We start from the raw sequence: 23,397 nt of genomic DNA on the forward strand, positions 1-23,397 counted from the left end.
CAAAGAGGGTGCGCCGGGCACAGCTGCCAGCCGCAGGGAGAACACAGGTGGCAGCGCAGGGGGCTGGGAGGCCGCCCACACCATTCGCCTGCCCTGCAGGACAGGGGGCGGGAGGCTTGCTGCGTGCCCCGTCCTGCGGGGCAGGCGAATGGCACGGGCGGCTTCCCAGCCACCTGCGCTGACTCCGCCAACTCCGTGCCATGCTGGGGCAGCCGGCAGGTGGCACGCTCCTCCCCGCATGATGACGTACCAGAAGTGACATCATCATACAGTGCCGGGAGTACGTGTGCACTCTGCGCATGCAAGAAGCCAGACTCAGGTTTCCCTGGGCGCCAGCAACCCTAGATCCAGCCCTGTCCGCAGGCACCATCATCATGCGAGACAAAGACCAGCACCTTCATAGGTCAACATAACTGGAAATTTATGCCATATCTAAATCAGGCCTAAAACCTATTCCGATGTTCTTAGCGAGTAGATTAAGCACAGGTGGATTTGGCGGGAGTGGAGGGCAGGGCTGAAAAGCAAGCTCTGCCCAAACCGAGGTGCATTTGCTTATTTCACATTACGTGGGGACAACCCACCAGGTAAAAAAGATCCACACACAGGGCTCTCTCCTGTGCAGAATGCACCGAGCATGTGTAGAGCTGCTCATATTCCAACGACTGCCCATAAGAGGGAGGGAGGGAGGAGTTTGCTGCCCTGCTATCCACTCCCACCCCGCCCTACTGTGTTCATTCATCCCCTTACAACAGCTGAGAAAAGCTACTGGAACAACCCTTAAAATTTTAATCTGCTGTGCAATTTGTTCCCCTATTCATTACACTTTATTCTATGGCCCTCCCTATCCTCGGTAAACTCCCCTATGATTTATTACAAGTCGAAACTTCGCATTTTGTGCCTATGTGGCTTTCAGCCTCATTATGAGCCTCAAGGGGCTCCAGATACAAAGCAAGCATTGGCACAGTTTTTCCAAGGATAAAAACAGGCATATCAGAGGCCTGATGGGAGCTTCCTTTGCCTAATGTCACTGCCAACACCCAAGAGAAGGTATATATTTGTTTCATGTTGCAGGTTGGGGAGAAAAGACACCAATACCTGACATACTAGAAGCATGCAACATAATTATAACTAGAAACACACACACACACACACACACATCTATTTCAGACTGCTTAAAAGTCACAGGATCATGAAGGTCTAAAAGGTCACCTTAACTTGCCCCCTGCAAAGTGGCAACATCTCCCCACTTTCACCACGCAGCGCAGCACAACACAAGCTGAAAGGAGGTACACCGTAGCAACCAGACTTTGAAACACCCACTTGTTTCAGAGAAGAACAAGACACTCGCAGTGGGGAAGCCAACCCCATTCCATGACCATTATGAACCTAAGCAGAGAAAACAACAACATTTGATTTATATACCGCCCTTCAGGACAACTTAATGCCCACTCAGAGCAGTTTACAAAGTATGTTATTATTATCCCCACAACAAAGCACCATGAGAGGTGGGTGGGGCTGAGAGAGCTCCAGAGAACTGTGACTAGCCCAAGGTCACCCAGCTGGCTTCAAGCGGAGGAGTGGGGAATCAAACCCGGCTCTCCAGATTAGAGTCCCGCGCTCTTAACCTCTACACCAAACTGGATCTACCATGCTCTTAACCACTACACCAAAAGGTTAAAGGTTGTCATTAAGCAGACCCTAAATGTGAATACCCAGATTAAAAAAAACGTTCATGTGTACATGTAACTCCATATCTGCTTTTCATGCTATACTGTTAGCCTGTTGCCTTTCCATCCAACTGCACAAGCTGGGTGAAAGTTCACAAGAAAGCACCATAAGCTGAATGGCCTCAATCTATCCAGGCCAGTACTCTTTCCTCTGATGAGGAGAGTGTCCCCAGAGTTGTAGCATAGTGATTAAGTGGCAGGGCAGCAAATCAGCACTCTGCTGGTTCGAATCCCGCTACTGTAGGTGGCCTTGGGCAAGCCACTCCTTTCAGCCCTGGCTCCCCAGCTGTATTGTGGGGATAATAATAACATGGACTTTATTCACCGCTCTGAATGGGCACTAATCTGTTCAGAAGAGAAGTATATAAGCACACTGTTGTTGCTGTCAAGCAGAGATGCCAGGGATTTGTTAGCAAAAGCAAAAGAGAAAGTAACAATATCAGAAAAAATAAGGATGCCACCCAGACAGTGTATATGCTCAAAATCACGGTCCCCAACCTTATTGAGCCAGGCACAGCACAGTGGGTGTAGTCATAAAACAGCTGCTGCAAAAATACAGCAACTAGCAATACAGGGGTTGCTGCAGCTTACCTTCAGTCACCCCATGCGGATTCTTGTGCTGTGGTGGCAGCTACTTCCAAGACAACATTTCTAAAAATCTGGGCAGCCAATCATATCTCCAAAGGCCTATGAGAAAACCCCTCCTAGCCCTGCCGCACCTACCCCTGACCATTTTCAAAAAAACACTTGCCAGGAGCCATCAGGCACCATAACATCCATGGGCACCACGCTGGTGACCGTTGCTCTAGTCAGTTGTAAACAAAAATGTTTTGGTGGTTGGATGAATTATTTTAGGAAGCAATTATTCAAGTTGGATTTTTTTCCTGGAGATCTAAACATTGCCCTTGATTTAACTCAATCTGCACTGCTTCAGTCTCCTTCCCGTCCCCCTCAGCAATCCTTCAGGAAGTGCAGAGAAACTGTTTGGCAGATGAGGGGGCCCAGAATGCACCTCAGTTCAGCCTATGAACCACCAGTTGCCAATTCCCAGGTAAGGTGAGTCACCGGCTCCCCTTCCTTACTCATCAGTTTTATAACAATTGTCCATACCTCTCTTGGTTCTCTCTACCGATGTAAAGGCAAAAAAATGTCTAAAAGCCACAGATCGTTGACACTTCTACAAAGCAGTCAGATTCCACATTACCGGTCAAATTCCACAATCCAATTGCAGACAAGTGTTCTGACCTCCCATGAGTAACTAACTGCCCAGCTTATCCTTTCAACATTATTAACTTCAGTTTTCCAATCAGCTGAATACTGATGTGAGGGAGACTAACTTATAGGAAAGTCCACTTTGGAATGCAAACACCACATGGGGGCCACCCCTGCAGATGACAGGCACATAAAAAGGAAGTGCAAGCTAAGCACTTCTGCATTCCCAAAGTGTGTGCATAATCAATGTTGTATACAGAGAACCAAAAAGGAGAAGAATAGCACACAGCTCACATTCAGTCCAAATATATGCGAAAAGCAGAAGGAAACTGTTAAAGGACTACAGAAGTCCACGGACAGCAGAAGGAGCACACACGTACCCCAAGGAACACACAGCGCAGTAGACCAAGCACTGAGGTAAAATTTTAGAGATCTGAGTCAAAATTCTTGCTCATTCATGAGCTCAGGGAGTAGCCTTGTATAGCTGCTCTTTCATCTTAGGTTTTGTGCCAGGAACATCAGCAACACGCATCATGGTAACGTTTCATGGGTATAAAGATCAGCCATGTAGGTAGATTATGGAGATATCTTTATAGAGTATGTGCAGTCAGGTCATATTGCTCAATTCCCATGTAGAAGTTATTTCTACACAGAGATGCCACACAAACTAACACAGAGATACAAAACACAGCAGAGTCATTCAGAAACTGAGAAGAGAATCAGGTTGACCCTTTTCTTCAATAGCCCTAACTTTGCAGCTGCTTCTCTTACTTCCTCGGCCACTTGAAGAGAGTCTGTGGCTCAGCAGCACAGCGCCTGCTTGGCATGCAGAAGGTCCCAGGTTCAGTTCTCATCATCTCCAGATAAAAGGTTCAGGCAGTAGGTGATGTGAAAGACCTCTGCCGGAGACTCTGAAGAACTGCTACCAGAGTAGACAATATTGACCTTGAGGGACTAAGGGTCTGACTCTGCATAAGACAGCTTCCGTATCGGAAACTGCATACACTCCACATGGGCTTGGGTCTAAGACAGGATTGTGCATGACTGGTCACATTACAAGCAAGAATCTTAGCACTTTGATCATGGCAAGGAAGCTTTTCTAAACGGGAAGACAAGAGTTCTCTCTTTCAAGCTACTCATGCGCTGCAAAGTGTATGGAGGTAAAAGCTGTCGAATAAGTAACTTAAATGAGTAACTAGGTGGGCTGATTTTGCAAGACTGGTCCAATTCTTGTACATGCTGCAGTAACCAAACGTTAGGCCTTCTTACTACATGTACACAGTAAAATATATGTGTTTGTCACAGGCTCAAGATATTCAAAGTTCTCACTATGCAGTTTTACTGAATAAAATGCCCCTTTTGGAGAAAAGCTGAGAAGCAGACTCATGTACTTAAGAAGTGTGCAAGCAACACAGCTCAACACAACAGCACTTAACATTGGTTGTTGTGGGTTTTCCGGGCTGTATTGCCGTGGTCTTGGCATTGTAGTTCCTGACGTTTCGCCAGCAGCTGTGGCTGGCATCTTCAGAGGTGTAGCACCAAAAGACAGACACTGTGACACTGAGAGATCTCTGTCTTTTGGTACTACACCTCTGAAGATGCCAGCCACAGCTGCTGGTGAAACATCAGGAACTACAATGCCAAGACCACGGCAACACAGCCCGGAAAACCCACAACAACCATCGTTCTCCGGCCGTGAAAGCCTTCGACAATACATAGCACTTAACATTGTTCATTTGTTCAAGCCAGAACACAAGACAGAAAGGAAACAGCTTGGTGATTTATTGGTAGCATCTTCTCCAAAAGGAAGACGTATGCACTCTGCAGTATGATTCAGAACAGATACAGCCCTCCTAAGCACAGTCATGCCTTACGTGTGCCTCTCTCGATCAGTGCTCTCATATTCCAAGAAGATGATCTGCCGGGGGTAGTGGCTGCAGATTTCACCATTCGCATTGTGGATCAGGCTGTAGCAATAGTCCTTGCTGAACAACTCAAGGCAGCATTTTTCAATACGCTCCACCTGCATAAGTCAAAAAGCACAGCAATAGTTCTTATACAGATATTTATATATATTGCAACTGTAACAAAAAACCATTGCACAACATTCACTGCTCAAGGAGACATTACATTAGATAATTTGTGAACAAAAAAAACACACGGGGGCAAACAACCAGAATCTAAGACTGCCATATGAATTGTAAGACCCTCCATACAGGTGGTATTCATTCCAACAAAGTTCCAGACTTCCAAAAAGCTAACAGGAACCCATAAGTATGCTGCAAAGTGTTGAGGCACTGGGACACATTGCAGGAGAGTGAGACTATATTCATAATACCAGGTTATCTAGCAACCTTTGAACATTGCAAGTACATAACCAGAAAAGAACATAATCAAGTCCTTCTGCGAGAGCCACTTAACAGCCCTCAGAGCTATCTTCAGATAATCTAAAGACAGCAACAGATGTGTCATGTCAATTTATCAAGCGTTTCTGTAACACAGACTGTACAAAGAACATTGCCGTCACCGTTTCATTCATTCTCACCTATGTATAAAGCAGGACTTGATTCGCATCTGTTTTTTTAATGGGTAGAAGCTATGGCCTTCAATTTGCAAGACTTGAGCAAGGCTGCCAATGACTGAACATTTTGGTGGGTATTCATTCATTGGGTTCCCAGTCATCTAAAGTGACTTGACAGCACATAACAGATACACAAACTAAAACAGCAGCCCCAAGAAGCTGGAATTTGCATCCAGCCTTACTGTTTTATGTTTATGGAGAGATGCTGCACAGAATGGGACTGGGATTATATTAGTACTACAGAGCAAAAGAAGAAGAAATTCTCATAATAAGAAAAATGTTTATTGATGAATACTGCACCCTGATGAGTGATTTAATGGTGAGAAAAAATAAAGCTCATGGGAGGAGAAACTGACTAGAACAGTGGATAGTTGACAACAAGTAAGCTTTACTAGATGACACAAGAAAAGAAAAATGAAAGAAGAAAAAATGCTTGGGGGAACATGAGCTTACAATCTTGCAACATTCAAGGGCACACCAACAGTAAAGTAACACAGAACATATCTGCAGAATAAGAATCACCAACTGAGCACATCCAGTCAGAAACCACACCCATCCATCACACATTTGAAGCAGGCTCAGCAACCAAGGCTTCATTATAAGAATAATTCTGTCTTGATGAGAGAAGTATAGCACACACAGTACAACATAGTATATTTTTCCATTTCAATTCTTATTTGACAGTGAAGCACTAAACAAGGAGCATTAGAAATGCTCAGCAATAAACACCTTAAATTATCTACCAGCAAAACTAGCTTAATTCTTCCTGGACACACACTACTGAAACCCAGTATTCATTTAGAGCTTCACGTCAAATATACACAGTGAAAAAAATTCATGTGCTTATCTGTCAACAAACTCGGAAAACAATAAAGGAGAAGAGCAAGGTTAAGGTGCAACTGGTCCTGACCAACTAGATTCCAAGAGGATAAGCTTTCCAGAGTCAAAGTTTCACAGCAGAGAAGACAGCAAGAAGAGGCTAACAAATAATTACGTATAACGGAGAAAACAGATAATGCACAGTTCTGTACACCAGTAAACATTACGTGCACATACTTCCAGAAGGGTAGCTGTACAATTCTGTAGCAACAAAACGAAACAGGAAAGCAGTGGACGCCTTAAGAGCTAACAAAGGCCATTTCAGCGAACCAGAGTTCGCCACCCCAGCTGCACCTGCTGATTTCAGCCTGTCGTACAACTGTCAGAAGCGGCATGAGCCCTGGCAGAAAGAAGGGGCAACCCAAGGGGTGAATTCGCGGTGGGAACTGAAGCCGCCGGGGGAAGGTGGGGGGCCCTCTTCCACTCCGCCACCGGCTCACCTTTGCGTTGCTCCCAGCTGCCCCGCCGACGCCTCCCCCTCCGCCTGCCGGGCCGCTCCCCCCGCCACCATCCCGGGCTCGGTACTGAGCCCTCGAAAACTCCAGCAAGAGCTCGGCCAAGGCGCGCTCCCAGGCCCCGCCGCCCTGGAGGAGGGAGGAGCCGCCGCGGGCACCTGCCATCCCCGCCCGCAATCACGGGCGGCCGCCCCGCACTCGTCGCCCCAGCGGCGCTTTCCCCATCCCCAACGCCTTCCGCTTCCGGGAAAGGAGAGCGATGCCGTCATCACGGCGCGACAGGAACCGCCCGGGGCGCCCACCCCATTGGCCTGAAGGTACCGCGCAAAACAGTCCTGCCCGCCCCCTCAGAGAAGAAAAGAACCGCCGCGGCGAAGGGGGCGGAGGCTAAAGATTGGGCAAGGGGCGTGCCCATGGGCGGGGCAAGACTGATGTGACTTGGCGCAGGAACCTGAAATTGACCACCAGAGGAGATTCCAGTGGTGGCGCTTGCTTGCGGTAAGGACAAGTGGAGCATTCCCTGGAGAAACCGAACGGTGAACGACACCGTCCTTGTCGCATTATCAGTAACAACATTCACTATCTGAGGAAGGGAGCTTGTCTCGAAAGCTCATGTTGGAAATGTAGTTGGTCTTTAAAGTGCTACTAGACCGGATCTTGCTCTTCAACATACACTATTTGTTTCTCATAACACCTTGAGCGTAACAGCTTTCTCCTCCACCCAACACCGCCAACATAAAAAGAACTGCATAGTCAGGATCCGAAGAAAGGAGCTCTAATCCACAAAAGATCATCTGATACGGGAGAAAGCTGTTAATGTTTTAAAGTGGCAGAAGACCCCCGTTTATTTTTGCTGCAAATGACTAACAAGCGACCCCCCCTGGAAACATCCGTTGCCTTGGTTGTCATACAGCTGATACCGAATCTATCTAGTGCGGTTTTATCCTGCTTTTCCTCCAGAGTTCAGCTTACATGTTTCACCATTCCCCCTTTTTATCCACCCAACACTTTGGAGTTAGGCTAGGCTGGGAGAGTGACTTGCATGCCTCATGGCACAGTGGAGGTTTGAACCCAGATGTCACAGATCATGGTCCAGCCCTCTAACTAACTACTTCAGTGCATCTTACTTAACCACTACTTAACACAGACTCTTCAGCCCTGTTTTATTTGGTTCTGATTCTGATTTCCCCTGGGAGAAGTGGAAAATCCTCCTGCAAAGACCATTGCAAACCTAAAAGTGGTCCTTGAAAGAGAGACACCTCAGCAGTTCTATGAAAAACCCTTGCCATATCATTCTTTCAGTAAATAGGCTAAGAAAATGTATCTCTGTTTTAGCACAAGGGGGGCTCAAAATCCAAGAAGCTTTCTTCACATTCTGCTACAGAATCCAGTTGGTGCTGCAGCAGCATCTGAAGCATATTCTAGGAGTTCACATGGCTAGGATTTGGAAACCACACCTTTTCCTTTCCATCATGGCCCTGCATGAACTGTGTGCACACCCTACAACAAGTCTCTGGCTGCACATTGGAAGATTCTTGTGCTGAGCCTGCAATCATTAAGTAATGCTTGCCTGTTGTTGCCTGCTATCTTGCTGAGGACCACCTCTCAAAGCTTTCCAGGGAATCACAGAGTTGCCCAGAAAGAGCTGGAAAACTAGTGATCAAACAAATATTATGCATTCTAAAGTAGTTCCAGGCGAGTTTGTAGCAGCCCTAATAGTCCAGACTAGCCTGATCTTGTCAAAGTTCTGAAGCAAAGCAGGGCCAATAGGACGGAAGGCCACCAAGGAAGTCTGGGGCTGCTATGCAGAAGAAGGTAATGGCAAACCACCTCTGCTCATCTCCTGCTGTGAAAACCTCATGAAGTAGAACTCCATGGGGTCACCATGAGTTGCATGAGACTTGACAGCACACTTTACTTACCTAGGCTGCTTTCCCTACTAGCGTGGGGCCGTCTCAAGGCAGCTCTCATAAATGCCCATAAGCCACATCCATCAATACAACCAGACACAAATTACAGCCATCATCAACTGACAGCTTAATACAACACTCTAAGATCAGTAGCATAAGAACAATGAACAAAAGGCTCATCTAAATAAACCACCTTACAGGCTATGGGAGAAGCTAACACAGAGGGAGCAGTTCTTATTTTAATAGGTAGCCTGTTCCAAAGATGCCACTGGGGAGCCCTGGAATTGACCCCTCTAGGAACGGAGATGACAAGAAGAGACCGCTTATACGGACTGAAGCTGCCTCTCCTTTAGTAACTATAGATCTCAGCAGGGTTTTTTTTCTGGGAAAAGAGGTGGTGGAACTCAGTGGGTTGGCCTCGGAGAAAATGTTCACATGGCTGTTGGCCCCACCCCCTGATCTCCAGACAGAGGGGAGTTTAGATTGCCCTCCGCGCCGCTTGCGCGGTGTTCCGGAACTCTGTTCCACCGCGTTCCCACTAAAATAAAGCCCTGGATTTCAGTAAGTCAATCTCTCTTTCTCTCTCTCCAAGACATTTGTGGAAGTCTGCTAAGCAATATCACTGCAAGCAACGTCTCCTAACAACTGGAAACCAGATAAAGGCACTGCTCCTTGCCAATGCTCAACTGCTCCATAAATTAATTAGCACAAGCACCTTAAAACTAGGCACAGGTTGCTTGCACTTCAGGATTATTCCATCCTGCGACATACTTGGAGAAAGTGAAACTCCCAGTAATTTCGGAAGCTTGGAGAAATAGACTGAACAATGAAGTAACGGATGAGGAATTAAGTAAGGCAATACAATCTGCAAATTTGGGAAAGGCGCCAGGGCCAGACGGACTTACGGCTAAATTTTATAAGGTAATGGCCAACAAACTGGCACCATTCCTAAAAGAGGTGATCAATGGAGTTTTAAAGGATCAACGGATTCCAGATACCTGGAATGAAGCGAATATATCATTGATCCCCAAAGAGGGCCAAGACTTGACTAATGTGAAAAACTACAGACCTATATCGTTACTTAACAATGACTACAAAATCTTTGCGAAGATACTGGCGGAGAGACTGAAGGGGTTGCTTTCGGAAGTTATTGAGGAGGAACAAGCAGGCTTTTTGCCAGACAGACAAATTAGAGACAATTTAAGGACAGTGATCAATGCTATTGAATATTATGATAAGCGTTGTGATAAAGAGGTTGGTTTCTTCTTTGTTGATGCTGAAAAAGCGTTTGACAATTTAAACTGGGACTTTATGTTTGCCACCATGGAAAAGCTACAAATGGGAGAAAGATTCATTAGAGCAATTAAGGAAATCTACAGAGACCAGAATGCAGCAATTGTGGTGAATGATGAGGTTACTAAGAAATTGATAATAAGCAAAGGAACAAGACAAGGTTGCCCGTTGTCTCCGCTGTTGTTCATTTTGGTATTGGAGATCCTGATGATACAAATACGACAAGATGAAGAAATTCGTGGAATAAAAATAAAGGACTATTCTTATAAGGTCAGAGCATTTGCGGACGATATAATGTTAATTGTAGAGGACCCAATGGAGAACATGCCAAAAGTGATAGATAAGATCAAGGAGTTTGGAGATTTGGCAGGTTTTTTCATTAACAAAAAGAAGTCAAAGATATTATGTAAAAACATGACCAAGCAAAAACAACAATTGCTAATGGAAATAACGGATTGTGAAGTAACAAGTAAGGTGAAATACTTGGGAATTGAACTGACTGCAAAGAACATAGACTTATTTAAAAATAACTATGAAAAATTATGGACTCAGATAGAGCGAGATCTGATTAAATGGAATAGATTGAACTTGTCATGGTTGGGAAGGATTGCAGCAGTTAAGATGAATCTGTTACCAAGAGTAATGTTTTTGCTACAGACAATACCAATCATCAGGGACTCCAAGCAGTTTGAAAAATGGCAGAGGAAAATATCAGACTTTGTTTGGGCAGGCAAGAAGCCTCGAGTGAAAATGAAAGTCTTACAAGATGCAAAAGAAAGAGGCGGAATGCAACTGCCCAATCTAAGACTTTATCATGATGCAATCTGCCTAGTGTGGCTGAAAGACTGGATGACGCTGAAAAATAAGAAACTATTGGCCCTAGAGGGATATAAAAAGATATTTGGATGGCACGCATACCTATGGCATGACAAAGTAAAAGCGAACTCGATGTTCCTGCACCATTATATACGGAGAAGTCTATACGCAACTTGGAAGAAGTACAGAGCTTACCTACAAGAAGGAATCCCCTTGTGGGTGGTTCCATATGAGGTGATAGATCCGAGAGCTGCCGATACTGAGCAACAATGTTTAACTTACAAGGAGATAACCCGAATAGAATCATCCAAACTTAAAATAAAGACTCAGGAAGAGCTATCACCTAATTACGACTGGTTTCAGTATAGACAGATCAAAGATCTCTACAATTCGGACTCTGTAAAGGGAGGTATACGAACAGAGAATTCGGAACTAGAGCAGACGCTTTTAAAAGATGACAAGAAGGTAATATCTAAGGTATACCAAGTATTGTTGAAATGGTATACTGAAGATGAAACAGTTAAAGTACAAATGGTGAAGTGGGCCATAAATTTCAACAAAGAAATAACAATGGAGGCATGGGAATACTTGTGGAAGACTACAATGAAGATTACGACGTGCACTAGTATCAAAGAGAACATTTACAAAATGATTTACCGTTGGTACATGACACCAAAGAAGATTGCGCTAGGGAATTTGAACACTTCTAACAAATGCTGGAAATGCAAAAAACATGAGGGTTCCCTCTATCATATGTGGTGGACGTGTGAGGTAGCTAGGCAGTACTGGGGGGAAATAATAAGAGTAATAAGTGAGATTTTACAATTTCAAATCAATAAGAACCCAGAACTCCCGCTACTAAACTTGGGAATGGAGGGCATTCCAGCTCATCACAGGACATTGTTATTTTATATGACAGCAGCAGCTAGACTTTTGTATGCGCAAAAATGGAAAGTACAAGAAGTGCCAACTATTGAAGACTGGATCTACAAATTGCTGTATATGGCAGAAATGGACAAAATGACAAGAAAATTGAGAAACCTTGACCCAGGACAGTTTAACACAGACTGGGAGAAGCTGAAACAATATTTGGTGAAGAAATGGGAGGTGGGAGGAGAACTGTGGCAGTTTGAGAACTATTGAAATACAATAAAATGCAGAGGGGGGTGACTTTACCGGGGGGGAGAAGAGGTAAACGTGAATCTCTAAGCAGTTATGTTATTAGATTGATATATATAGAATAACAAATAGAATATTGATAGAAAATAACTAACCATAAGGGTTAACTATAAGGATTGACTAACTAATAATATTTTCTTTCTGGTAAGATTTGTATAATGTACCAAACTGAATATGTTTATTTGAAGATATATATGAGTCAAATTGATTGACATCATATGATGACAGTTTACGATTGAAGGGGAATAGAAATATTAATGTAATCAAATATAACTAAAACAGAAAGAAGAAGATAGAATGAGTAACACATAGAGTATAAGTTAAATTGGTTGATTTATATGAATGTATGGTTTACATGGTTTATGATTTATAGAAATATTTGAAAAAGGAATTACGAAAAATGGGATAAATTGTTTATCCAATATGGAAATAAGGACTCATAGTTAGAGTACAGAGTACTAAAAATAGTTAAAGAAGTATTGCTTAGAATAAAGGGAGAATATATATTTGTTAGATAGAGGAAATTAAAAAGAGCAAGGGAAAAGGGGCAAAGGGTTGGAAAACTGTTGGAAGTCAACAAAAAGGGGGGGAAAGGGAGGGGGTTAGAAATTGGAAAATGGGAGAATTGATTGTAATGTGAAAATAATTGATCCTAACCCAATAAAAAAATTTTCAAAAAAAAAAAAAGGATTATTCCATCCTGGAAAGACATTCAGCTAGATTGTTTTAAAAGGGGACTAGACAAATAGGTCTATGGATAGCCATGATGGCTAACTGGAGCCTCCACGTTCAGAGGCAGTGTACCTCTGAATACAAGTTGTTAGGGAGAAATGATAGGGAGAACTGCTGCCAGGGTTGCCAACTATTAAACTGGTCTCTCTAGCTCTCTCTTTAATATCAGCTCGAGACGCTGCTCTCTGAGTTCCTTGGTGGGATAAAAACATACAAGACAGATGTACAAGTGAGCTTTAAGAAGATGCTCATCAGCCTCTGATTACAACTGGTAAAAACATGAGAAGATCTTGACACTCTCCTTATGGACATCCAAGGACCATCACCTGTCCAGCCGCCATTGGAAACGGAACTGACGTCAACAGGTTTCTTACATCCCTTGACTTACTGCATTGCCAGCTTTTAAACTGGGCCTTCCTAAAATCAACTTGAGCTGCAAGCAGAGGATATTATTTATCTCCATACTATGTAAAGTGACAGGTGGCAACCCTGTTTCTGCTCATTAATCCACTATTCAAGGGACAGGCCATGTTTCCCGTCCAGTTTGCAATCTTATTGACTTCTTTCCTTCCAAGGAGCTGAGTCAGCAAAGGCTGAGCACTTCCTCCTGCTGAGGGGAGGGGAGAAGACAAACGTGACTCAGCAGAGGGCCTCCTCCTCCTCCCGTCACTAGGGGCTGGCTTGAACCAAAAGCCAAGGCCAGGGCAATGCTAGCTAAGCTGTTGGCAACTGGCATTCTGCTCTCCAGCTCCCCAGCGAGTCTGATCCTGCGGCTCTTCAGGTCCCCAAAGTGGCAGCCCCCACCAGCTTTTGTCACACTGCATCCTGGAATGGCTGTCTTCTCCAGGATGTGACAGGCCCAGCTGTTTTCTCTCCCAGCAACATACAGGAGTGCCCCCAAGCCTCCTGCAGAGTGAAAGAAACCAGACAGGCCATTTTGTAAGAGCTTTTCACGCCTCACCAGGCTTCCGTTCCAGTGAGCAGGTTTGAGTCACCAGCAAATGAGGCATTTGTCCTAAGCTGAGGAAGAAGAAGCAGCAGGCTCTAGTGCCACTCAAGCTGAGCTTGGTTCTCCACTGAGAGGAACACATCATGGCAGGGAAGGCCTTCCTGCTTGCACTGGGCCCCACACGGAGCAGGAGGCTGAAGAGATTGCGTGCTGAAATCTCGCACCCAGGAAATTAACTTCCCTCACTTTAAATCGTTCATATTAAACACATGGGCTATTTAGAATCTTTTCTTTCAAAGACCAAACATTACAAGATGTTTTTTTCGGAATTCATTTTTGTGGTATAATAGTATGATTACACAGGTTTGTAGAACATCTACACTACCTAGGGGCATTTTCAAGCAGGCCCAAAGCTAGATTTTGTTTGTTTGTTCACTTTGTTTATATTACACCTTTCTCCCCAATGGGAAGCACCTTACATCATTCTTCTCTCCTCAATTTTATCTTCACAACAAGTCTGTGAGGTGGGTTAGACTATGACTGTGTGATTGGCCCAAGGTCACCCAGCAAGCTTCCATGGCACAGTGGGGCTTTAAACCTGAGCCTTTCAGATCCTATTTCAACACTGAAGAAGTGAAGAAGTATCTGAAGAAGTGAGCTGGTTCATGAAAACTCATAACCTACCCCAAATTGTATAGGTGCTACTGGACTTGCTCTTTCCTACTATTTCAACACTGTAACCACTACAGCACAACAGCTCTCCATATTAAGGACTTTGAAGGGCCACAGACAAATGTGGACCTATCCTAAAGTCTGCAAATGTAGGGTAAAGAATGTTTCTATCTTGCTCCTACCACAGCATATCCTCCTGCACTATTCATCCCACAAGTTAAGATCTGCCTCTCAAGTCCTGCTCTCAGTTCTCCCTACCTCACTTTCTTTTAGGTACTGAGCTAAAACCCATCTTTTTACCCAGGGATTTTATCTTGCCCACTTTTTAATAGCTTGATTCTGTTTTGATAGATTTTGTGTTGCTTATGTCCAATCATTTGTTTTTAATGGCTTGTTTTTTATATTGTGGTTTTTCATAGTAAGCTGCCTCGAGCTGGACCCGGAAGAGGCAGCACAGAAAGAAGCTAAATAAATAAATACAACACAGCTTGATGGCAATTCCCTAACACCATAAAGAGAAACGGCAGCCACATTCCTTTTCCATGTGTGTGGGAGAGGGATTTAGAATTGTACTAGTTTTTTCGGGCATTCCGTGAGCAGCATGTTGCTCCTTCTACAGAAGACTAGAAAGACACAGCAGAAGTGAGACCTGAGGGAAAGGAAGCCGTTTGTTTGTTGCCACATCTTTTTGTGATGTAGAGTTGCCAGCTCCAGGTTTGGAAACTCCTGGAGATTTTAGGGGTCGAACATGGAGATGGTGGGGTTTGGGGACTGGAGGGATCTCAGTGGGGTATAATATCATAGTCCACCCTCCAAAGCAGCCATTTTCTCCAGGGTACTTGATCTCTGTGACCTGGGGATCAATTGTTATTCCAGGAGATCTCCAGCCACCACCTGGAGGTTGGCAAGCCTATGATGCTGAGTTAGACCACTGGTCCATACAGCCAGGCATATGGCTTACAAAAGAGGAAAGTTTCTTCCATGGGGGGCATCCTCATTAAAGACCTCCCTTCCACTGAACTGGCTTAGATCCACCAGAGTGTTTCTATGAACAGAAGGATTTCTCACTTACCAGTTCCTACTGAAATGTCCTCCTCATGCTGTTCCTGCCCCCAGGGGCCTTTTCAACTGCAGAAGGAGGGGGAAGGCAAGAAATTCATGGTTTGTGGGCAGAAATTCTTCCATCAGTCCGTTGGATTCAGGCCATTATCAGTGATCCCAGTGTCCCTGGTTCAAATCTCACCTCCACTGACTCACCAGATGCTCCCAGGAAAGCCACTTTTCTCACAGTGATTGTCCAGAAATCACTTAAGGAGCTTCGTGGAAAAGTAGGGATTTGAATCCAGGACTCACCATTCCTAGTCTGCCATTACCCCATGTCAAGCATGTGTTCCATCACCGAGTTTAGCTCTGACCCCACTGACGGCTTTTTCAAGCTGCTGGCTGTCTTTGAAGATCCTCTTGCAACCCATCTTGGAGGCCTGATGAAGATTGAACCGCAAAGAGAACAGAATTGATTTTGAAACAACAAAGTGTGCCCCAGAAGAGAACACTGTACACTGTGCACCACCTGCCCATGAAGGCATGTGTTTTGGTGACGAGCAATAATCACCAAGCTGCAGCTCTTCGATAATCAGAACATGGCAGTTTAGGCAGAGATGCATGATTGACTACAGGGCCAAATTCATCCCTGGAAATGAAAAATTTCTCCCTGACCAACATCCAGGCTTGCTACATGCATGATAATTTCCCTCTCCTACATGGAGATAATTTCTGCATAAGGAAAAACAAGATTGTGAAATAGCTATGAGGAAGATGCTCCTGGAATAAACTTCAGTGTACATACTGCAGAACTCTCATGTGCCTCGCTAGATCCTGTTGAGCATCAATTGCCATTCATTCCCTCAAATACATCTGAATTTAACCACCAGATGGCGCTAGAGCTCTGTTATCTTCTCTCGGGGTTTCTCTCCTCCCTTTCCCCCTCCCCAGGAAAGGTGTGCAGGGAAGAATATGGCTGTATGTGCCACAGCCAGTGCAATGCAGATAACGTTACTTCCACGAATGCATGTGAAATTCCTGGTTTATATCTCGCTGACCAAGCATCGACTCCCTCAATCTGAACTTGACCTCTGTTAGGGGGATAACAACGATTTTTCAGGGCTTATTGTAAAGATTGCTGAGATAATGAATTTGGAATGCTTTGAATACTCAAAATGTTCTGTATCGATGTTCAGGAGAAGTGTCATGAACACCACCTCCAGTCAAATTAAAAGCTTATGTTTGTTTTGGTCTTTTACGATCTGACAGTACGTTATTATCCAAGGTCAGGGCCGCATTCATGTTGATCTTCCTCACTGTACTCTCAAAACAACCCTGTGAGGGAGGTGAGGCTGAGGGGTAGTGACTGACCCAAGATCTACCAGGGAGCTTCATGGTAGAAGAGAATTTTGAACCTGGGTCTGCCAGATCCCCACCAAGCCACTACACCACACCGTGTTTCACTCCTCACCCATCTGTGGGTAGGGATTGTTTATTTTTTTAACAGAGTAGAAAGTGACATGGTTTTGTTCGTAGCCCTTGCTGTACACACATGCTTTTTTTTTTGGGTCTCATCGGCTGTTCTTTCTGACTGTAGCCCATAGTATGTCATGCAAAACACTACACACAGAAGTATCTTACAAGTCCTGAAAGAATTTCACTGACTGCCAATCCATTTCTGAGCACAATTCAAAACGCTGGTGCTTTCCTTTAAAACACTAGACATAAGAAATTCGGTGTGGTGTAGTAGTTAAGAGCATCAAACTAGAATCTAGGAAACCAGGTTCAAATTCTCGCTGTGCCATGGAAGTTCACTGGGTAACCTTTGGCCAATCATACGCTCATAGTCTTTTTTATGTTTGAATTTTCTTTATTTAAACTATAAACTATACACCATAAGAAACAATAAACGTACATAGTCTGACTTACCTCACAGGGTTGATATGACCATGGAGAATAATGTAAGCCGTTTTGGATCCCTGTTGGGGAGAAATGTGGGTTATAAAAGAAGTAAAAATAAATTGTGGGACCAAGGAAGCCTTCTCTCACAAGAACCTGACCAAACATGAATAGGTGCATCAAAAACCCTGAGGAATATGCTGCAGTTTAATGAACAGGAGGCTATGGCAGGGCCTTTTCTGCAGTGGCTCTTCATTCGCAGCACTCCCTCCCCATTGTCATATTCCAGGCACGTTGTTTCCTGAGGTTTATTCCTCCAGGCTTTGGGAGTTTGTCTGTGTGTTTGTGTGTGACTTGTTCTTTGGTTAAACGGTTGGGTTTATTGCCACTAAAATATATAGGTCATTTTTGCTAAAAGAACCCATCTTGATTTTATCCACTTTTTTTTTATTGTAGCAATGTCATTGATTGCCGTTTGCTTCGTTGCTTTTTTGCTGATCTTGCGGATACGAAACGTTTCAATCTTTGCACACCACCCAGAGAACCTAACGACTGTGAGGCTGGATGCAAAGTCGTTAAATAAACCAACGTTAAAATTTCAGGCCAAACAGGTTTTTATGCAACTGAAAGGCACGTTCAGCGCTGCGAACATGGACCGCCCAGGCCACTTCCAGCATTCTGAAAAGCCGCCACCAGCCGGGGCTCCTGGTTCTGGCTTTTACTGTGGAAACGCGCAACCCTAAAAAAAGGGGCAGGCTCCTCCGTCTCCCTCTCCCGCCGTCACTCAGCCTCCGGACGCCCCTCTCGCTCCTCCCCACCCCCGTCCCGGGTTTCCTCCGCTCTGCCAGTTTTTCCGCTGCGGGCGGCGACTCCCAGCCACACACCAAAATAGGACATGGGGCCGAAAGCATAAGGAGCGGGGATTGGCTGCAGGATATACCGCGATATGTCTCCGCCGGGGCGATTGGCTAAGACGCTCCCCGGAGCCCGGCGGCCTCTTTTACAGCAGGTGTTTTTTGAGCCTCGCGTAGGATGCGAAAGAGGCGCCCGCGAGTGTCAGCGCCGTTCCGGCAGCCGCTTCTGGGAAGGGTTTCCCTGGCATTGGGCGCCGCCGGAGCCAATGGGTTGGGAGAGCCCGGCCTCCCCAAAGGCTTGTGTCTGCGGCCGCCGGAGCGGGAAAGGGAAGCCGCGCTCGCTTTGGCTTCGTTTTCATTGGCCCAACGAAGAAGAAATCTGTGCGCGAGAAAAGGGCCGCTGTGCTCTGGGGACCCTCTGCGAAGCCAAGGGCCACAGGTTGGGGGGGCTGCAGTGCGAAACTCTCACAGTGCAACCCCTGCAGTAAGCCCCACTGAGATAGAGCGTACGATTCTGCGTAGCTGTGCTTAGGATTACTGACACGTCCCCTACGAAGACAGGTTAAAGTGCCTGGGGCTCTTTGGTTTGGAGAAACGACGACTGAGGGGTCACATGATAGAGGTTTACCAGATTATGCATGGGGTAGAGAAGGTAGAGAAAGAAGTTTTCTCCCTTTCTCACAATACAAGAACTCGTGGGCGCTCAATGAAATTGCTGAGCAGTCGGGTTAGAACTGATAAAAGGAAGTACTTCTTCACATGGAATCCACTGCCTCAGGAGGTGGTGGCAGCTCCAAGCATAGACAGCTTCAAAAGGGGATTGGCTAAACATGGAGCAGAGATCCTTCAGTGGCTATTAGCCACAAGGTATAGATGGAACTCTCTGTCTAGGGCAGTGATGCTCTGCATTCTGGGTGTTTGGGGGGGGGCAATCAGTGGGAGGGCTTCTAGGCTCTCTTCCTCACTGGCAGACCTCCTGAGGACGTCTTCAACTAAAGAGGCACTCAAAGGGAACACTGCCAAACAAGCAACACCCAGTTCCCCTCTATGATAAACTCAATATACTGAAGAAATCAAAAATAATGCAAGCTATTAATCAAAAATAATACAAAACAAGCCAGCTATTACGGCTACGGATACCAGACCAGACTATTAATTGCTCTGAGTTTGAGACTGTTTCACTGACCTTTAGCCCCTGAGAAAGCCCACGAGGCGAAACACTCTTTTGCTGGCAGTGTGTTGGGCTGATATTTTCACCAGCTGCTTCCAGGATTTATTGGACCTTATTTACACCATGGATACCATCATTTGGACACTGGTGGAAGGGATGGCTGACATTCATAGAATCATAGAGTTGGAAGGGGCCATACAGACCACCTAGTCCAACCCCCTGCCCAGTGCAGAATCAGCCTAAAGCATCTCTGACAAATATTCATCCAGCCTCTTCTTGAAAACTGTCAATGAAGGAGAGCTCACCACCTCCCTAGGCAGCTGATTCCACTTTTGAACTACTCTGACCGTGAAAAAGTTTTTCCTAATATCCAGCCGGTACCTTTGTACGTGTCATTTAAGCCCATTGCTTCGCGTCCTACCCTCTGCTGCCAACTGGAACAGCTCTTTGCCCTCCTCCAAATGACATCCTTTCAAATATTTAAAGAGAGCAATCATGTCCCCCCCCTCAGCCTCCTCCAAACTAAACATTCCCAAGGCCCTCAGCCTTTCCTCATAGGGCTTCATCACATTCTTCCTGTGCCTTTGGACTTCTTGACGGCTGGATTTTGAATGACTGTGATTATCCAGGACTCCTTTTTGAAAGATTTCCTTCTTGAAAGATTTTATTTGAAAGGCTTTCATACTTCGTTCTGGTTGTATAGTGGTTCATGTGTTACACTACTGATTGGAATGTATATTATTTGATAGCTATTTATGATTGGTAAACTATTTATGATTGGTAAATTGTTTGATTATTATCTTGTGAGACATTATTGCTTGGTTCACACCTCCTGAGGACACCTGGTTTTTTTGGCCACTGTGTGACACAGAGTGTTGGACTGGATGGGCCATTGGCCTGATCCAACATGGCTTCTCTTATGTTCGAAGGTCCCGTTTTTATTTGCCGCGTCTGACTCCTAGGAAAGTGTTTTGATGATGCAACTTCGGTCTTGCTGCCTCTTCCCCTAACAATAGGCTGAAAGTAATCCCTCCTTCCCTTTCTCAGGGGACTTCCGAGGGCCACTTTCAGCTTACTGTTTCAGAGTCATCCTTTGCATTCGTGTAAGCTTCGAATGCTGCACGTTATTTCAGGCTTTTATCAAATTGCTAAAGCGCCTGATAAAGTGACTAGCTCGCCAAAGCTATGAGTGGGTGGTTCTTGCAGATGCTACAAGATCCGGTTTTTTACTCCTAACCTTTTCCAGAGGAGGTCAGCAGGGCGGGGCCTTGCCGTTGCTCTCCCCTCTTCTAGTAGTGATGTTGCAGACAGTGCAGCCCCGAAGCAGTCTCGCACCCTTCTGGGTCAATGGAATGGTGCTCAGCGCGAAGGTGGAGTTCTGCCTAGGATGGCACTACCAGTGTTGCTGGGTAAACAACAGGCATAATGCATTACTCGGCCAGGGGAGCTGGAGTGTGACTGCATGTGGTGCATTCCATGCAGAGCACAGGTGCAAGGCTCCCCCACCCCCACCCCCACATTTCTCCTATTTTCTGCCCTTCTGACCTTGTAGCAAAGGGCATAGCTGAATATGCAGAGAGCAGCTGTGCAGGCATTGCCTCATTCAGAGCTGTGAATACTCTGTGCCATTAATCAAGAAACAAAGAAGCAAACCCAAATTATATGCTAACATAACCCACATTCTGGATCAAGAAAAGCGGAAACCTGCAACCAGCATTGTTGTGCACATTAAGGACCTCTTGCTTATTTTGCATAATTTATTTTACTTTTATTAGTCATGGGGAGAAACAAGGTGCTATCATCCGCTCCATTCCCTGACTTTGGGAAAACCCTGCTCAGCTCCTCCAGCTTCTGGGATTTTCTCTGGCATTAACTATTTATTTTATTTTGATTAAGTTGTTTGGCTTCTTTACCACTTCTCTTCAATTAAAAGCTCAAAGCAGTTCACAACAATTACATCCATTAAAAACCAATACAAAACATAACATATTCAATACAATCCCAGAGCAGGGTACATATATTTAAAACGGATCTAGTCCCAACCCCAGACTATAAAACCCTGCAGATAACATAAAATTGCAGGTAAATACAATGCACAGCAAGGAGCTCTGCCTCACAGTAAGAATATTAGATGCCTGAAGCACACTGGAATCGTTCTGCCTTGCAGAGTTTCTGAAACATCAACAGGTCCAGCTGGGCACAAATGCCTTCTGACGGTGCAGTGCAAACGGAGGGCACCACAATCGTGAAGGCCCTCTTCCTGGTGGAAGAAAGTTGTGCTTACCCTGGACTGGGATCCTCCAGCAAGCCCTGTGAAGATTAATGAAGCAGGTTCGTAATGGGAGAGGCAGAGCAGAAGGTACGAGAGTCTCAGACTGTGTGTGTCTCTGTACAAGACATTGTACACAGGAACGCTCAAGCGAAAGATCTTAACACTTGTTCTCCCACTGTGGATACACATGCACTGCTGCGGAGACAGAGTACCCTTGAATATAAGACCACACAGAAAGTAAGGCTGTAATTCTAAGGGCATTTTCCTGGGAGTAAATCCCACTGGATAACATAGGACTTACTTCTGAGTAAACCTGCTTAGGCCTACTCCCAAAGTCACTTGAGCATCCCTGTGTAAGATGTCTTGTGTAGACTCACATGTGAAGAAGGGCTTTAAAAGTGAGGATCGCCGCCTAGGATTGGATTTGGAGATTAACTATATACACGGAAACTTATCTTTTCAGGCTTAAGAGCTCTGAGAAACTTGCTTTTTAAGCCAAAGAGCTCTGCAGCTCTCTGGTTGCTTCCAGGAAGCAACGAAAGGCACACTTCTCTGCTATGCACAATGGGAAAGTGTGAAGCACCCACCTATTTCCACTTACATTCTCCCCTCTACTGACTTGCTTCCGGAGATTTTTAAAATATATATATGCATCTTTTTTTGTCAGGAACGAATGTATTACCCTTATCATATATTATGAGGCACAGGATGTTCCCTCTAAGGATCTCATTTGAAGCAAGTAAAAGACAACTAGACAACCAGCTTAAAAAAAAAATCCCCCAGATATATTGAGAGTGGATTCATGTAGCTGTTGGGAGTTTCCAGCTCCCAGATGAGTCTTTGCAGACATTGGTGTACATTCCCGTAGCAACGTGCATTCAGATTGTAAATCAGTTTGAGTTCACCAGATCTCTGTGTTTGTTGGGGTCCAGCTTGTGCTAGTTTGTGCCATGGATTCTGGTTGCTGAATTGTGCACGGGGCCAGTTCTGTAGGAAAGGAATAAACGCATGAAGCTGTTCTTATGATTCAAGAAGCCACTTTGCGCATGCCAGCCAACTGACTTCAGTGGACTTAGAAGGGTGCAACTTTGCTTAGGATTGCTTTGATAATTGATTAAACGCCTGCCTTTTCACCGAACCACTGGAGATGCTGGAGGTGGAAGAGAGCAACCATTTATTTACTTCATTTACACCCAACCTTTCTCAGCAATGGGGGCCCAAAGCAGCTTATAACATCATTCTCTACTCCTCCGTTTTATCCTCACCACACATTAACCACCCTGGGCACCCTGTTTGGGTGGAAAGGCAGCATAAACATGTTTTAAATAAACAACCAGGCAAAGCTGACTAGGTTAAGAGAAAGGGAGTGACTGGCCCAAGGTCACCCAGGCTCAGCCAGCTCCTATGGCAGAGTGGGGACTTGAACCTGGATCTTCTAGTCCTGAACCCTCGTCTAACACTCAAATCACTGCTCCGCGCAGGCTTTCAAAAGCAGCTTTTCATTGATTAGAAGACATCTCTAATATTTTCTCTCCTGTTTCACATTAAAGTAAAACACCACAAGCAACATAAAACTAAAAAATAAATGTGCACTTCACTTTCAGGCTCATCCGTTAAAATTTCAATTGACTACGAGGCTTGTTAGTCTGGGGGTCTGATCCTCTCGTTGGGAATGAGACGAATTTGTGCCTAAGGGGCCAGTGAGTTGTAGCAGTTACGGTGCTGGACTAGGATCTGGGAGACTGAAGTATGAAT

General features: G+C 45.1%; 1 protein-coding gene across 1 annotated transcript in view; it reads right to left on the bottom strand.

The window, feature by feature from the left end:
* Positions 1-7,123, bottom strand: part of MTMR14 (myotubularin related protein 14) — a 72,078-nt gene extending 64,955 nt beyond the window's left edge. Inside the window, 3 exon segments of the mRNA XM_054977672.1 lie at positions 4,814-4,962; positions 6,840-7,024; positions 7,027-7,123. Of these exon segments, the coding sequence (XP_054833647.1) occupies positions 4,814-4,962; positions 6,840-7,024; positions 7,027-7,123 (431 nt within the window).
* Positions 7,124-23,397: the final 16,274 nt, after the last annotated feature.

This window comes from Eublepharis macularius, chromosome 4 (genome assembly GCF_028583425.1).
Source record: "Eublepharis macularius isolate TG4126 chromosome 4, MPM_Emac_v1.0, whole genome shotgun sequence".
NCBI classification, from domain to species: domain Eukaryota; kingdom Metazoa; phylum Chordata; class Lepidosauria; order Squamata; family Eublepharidae; genus Eublepharis; species Eublepharis macularius.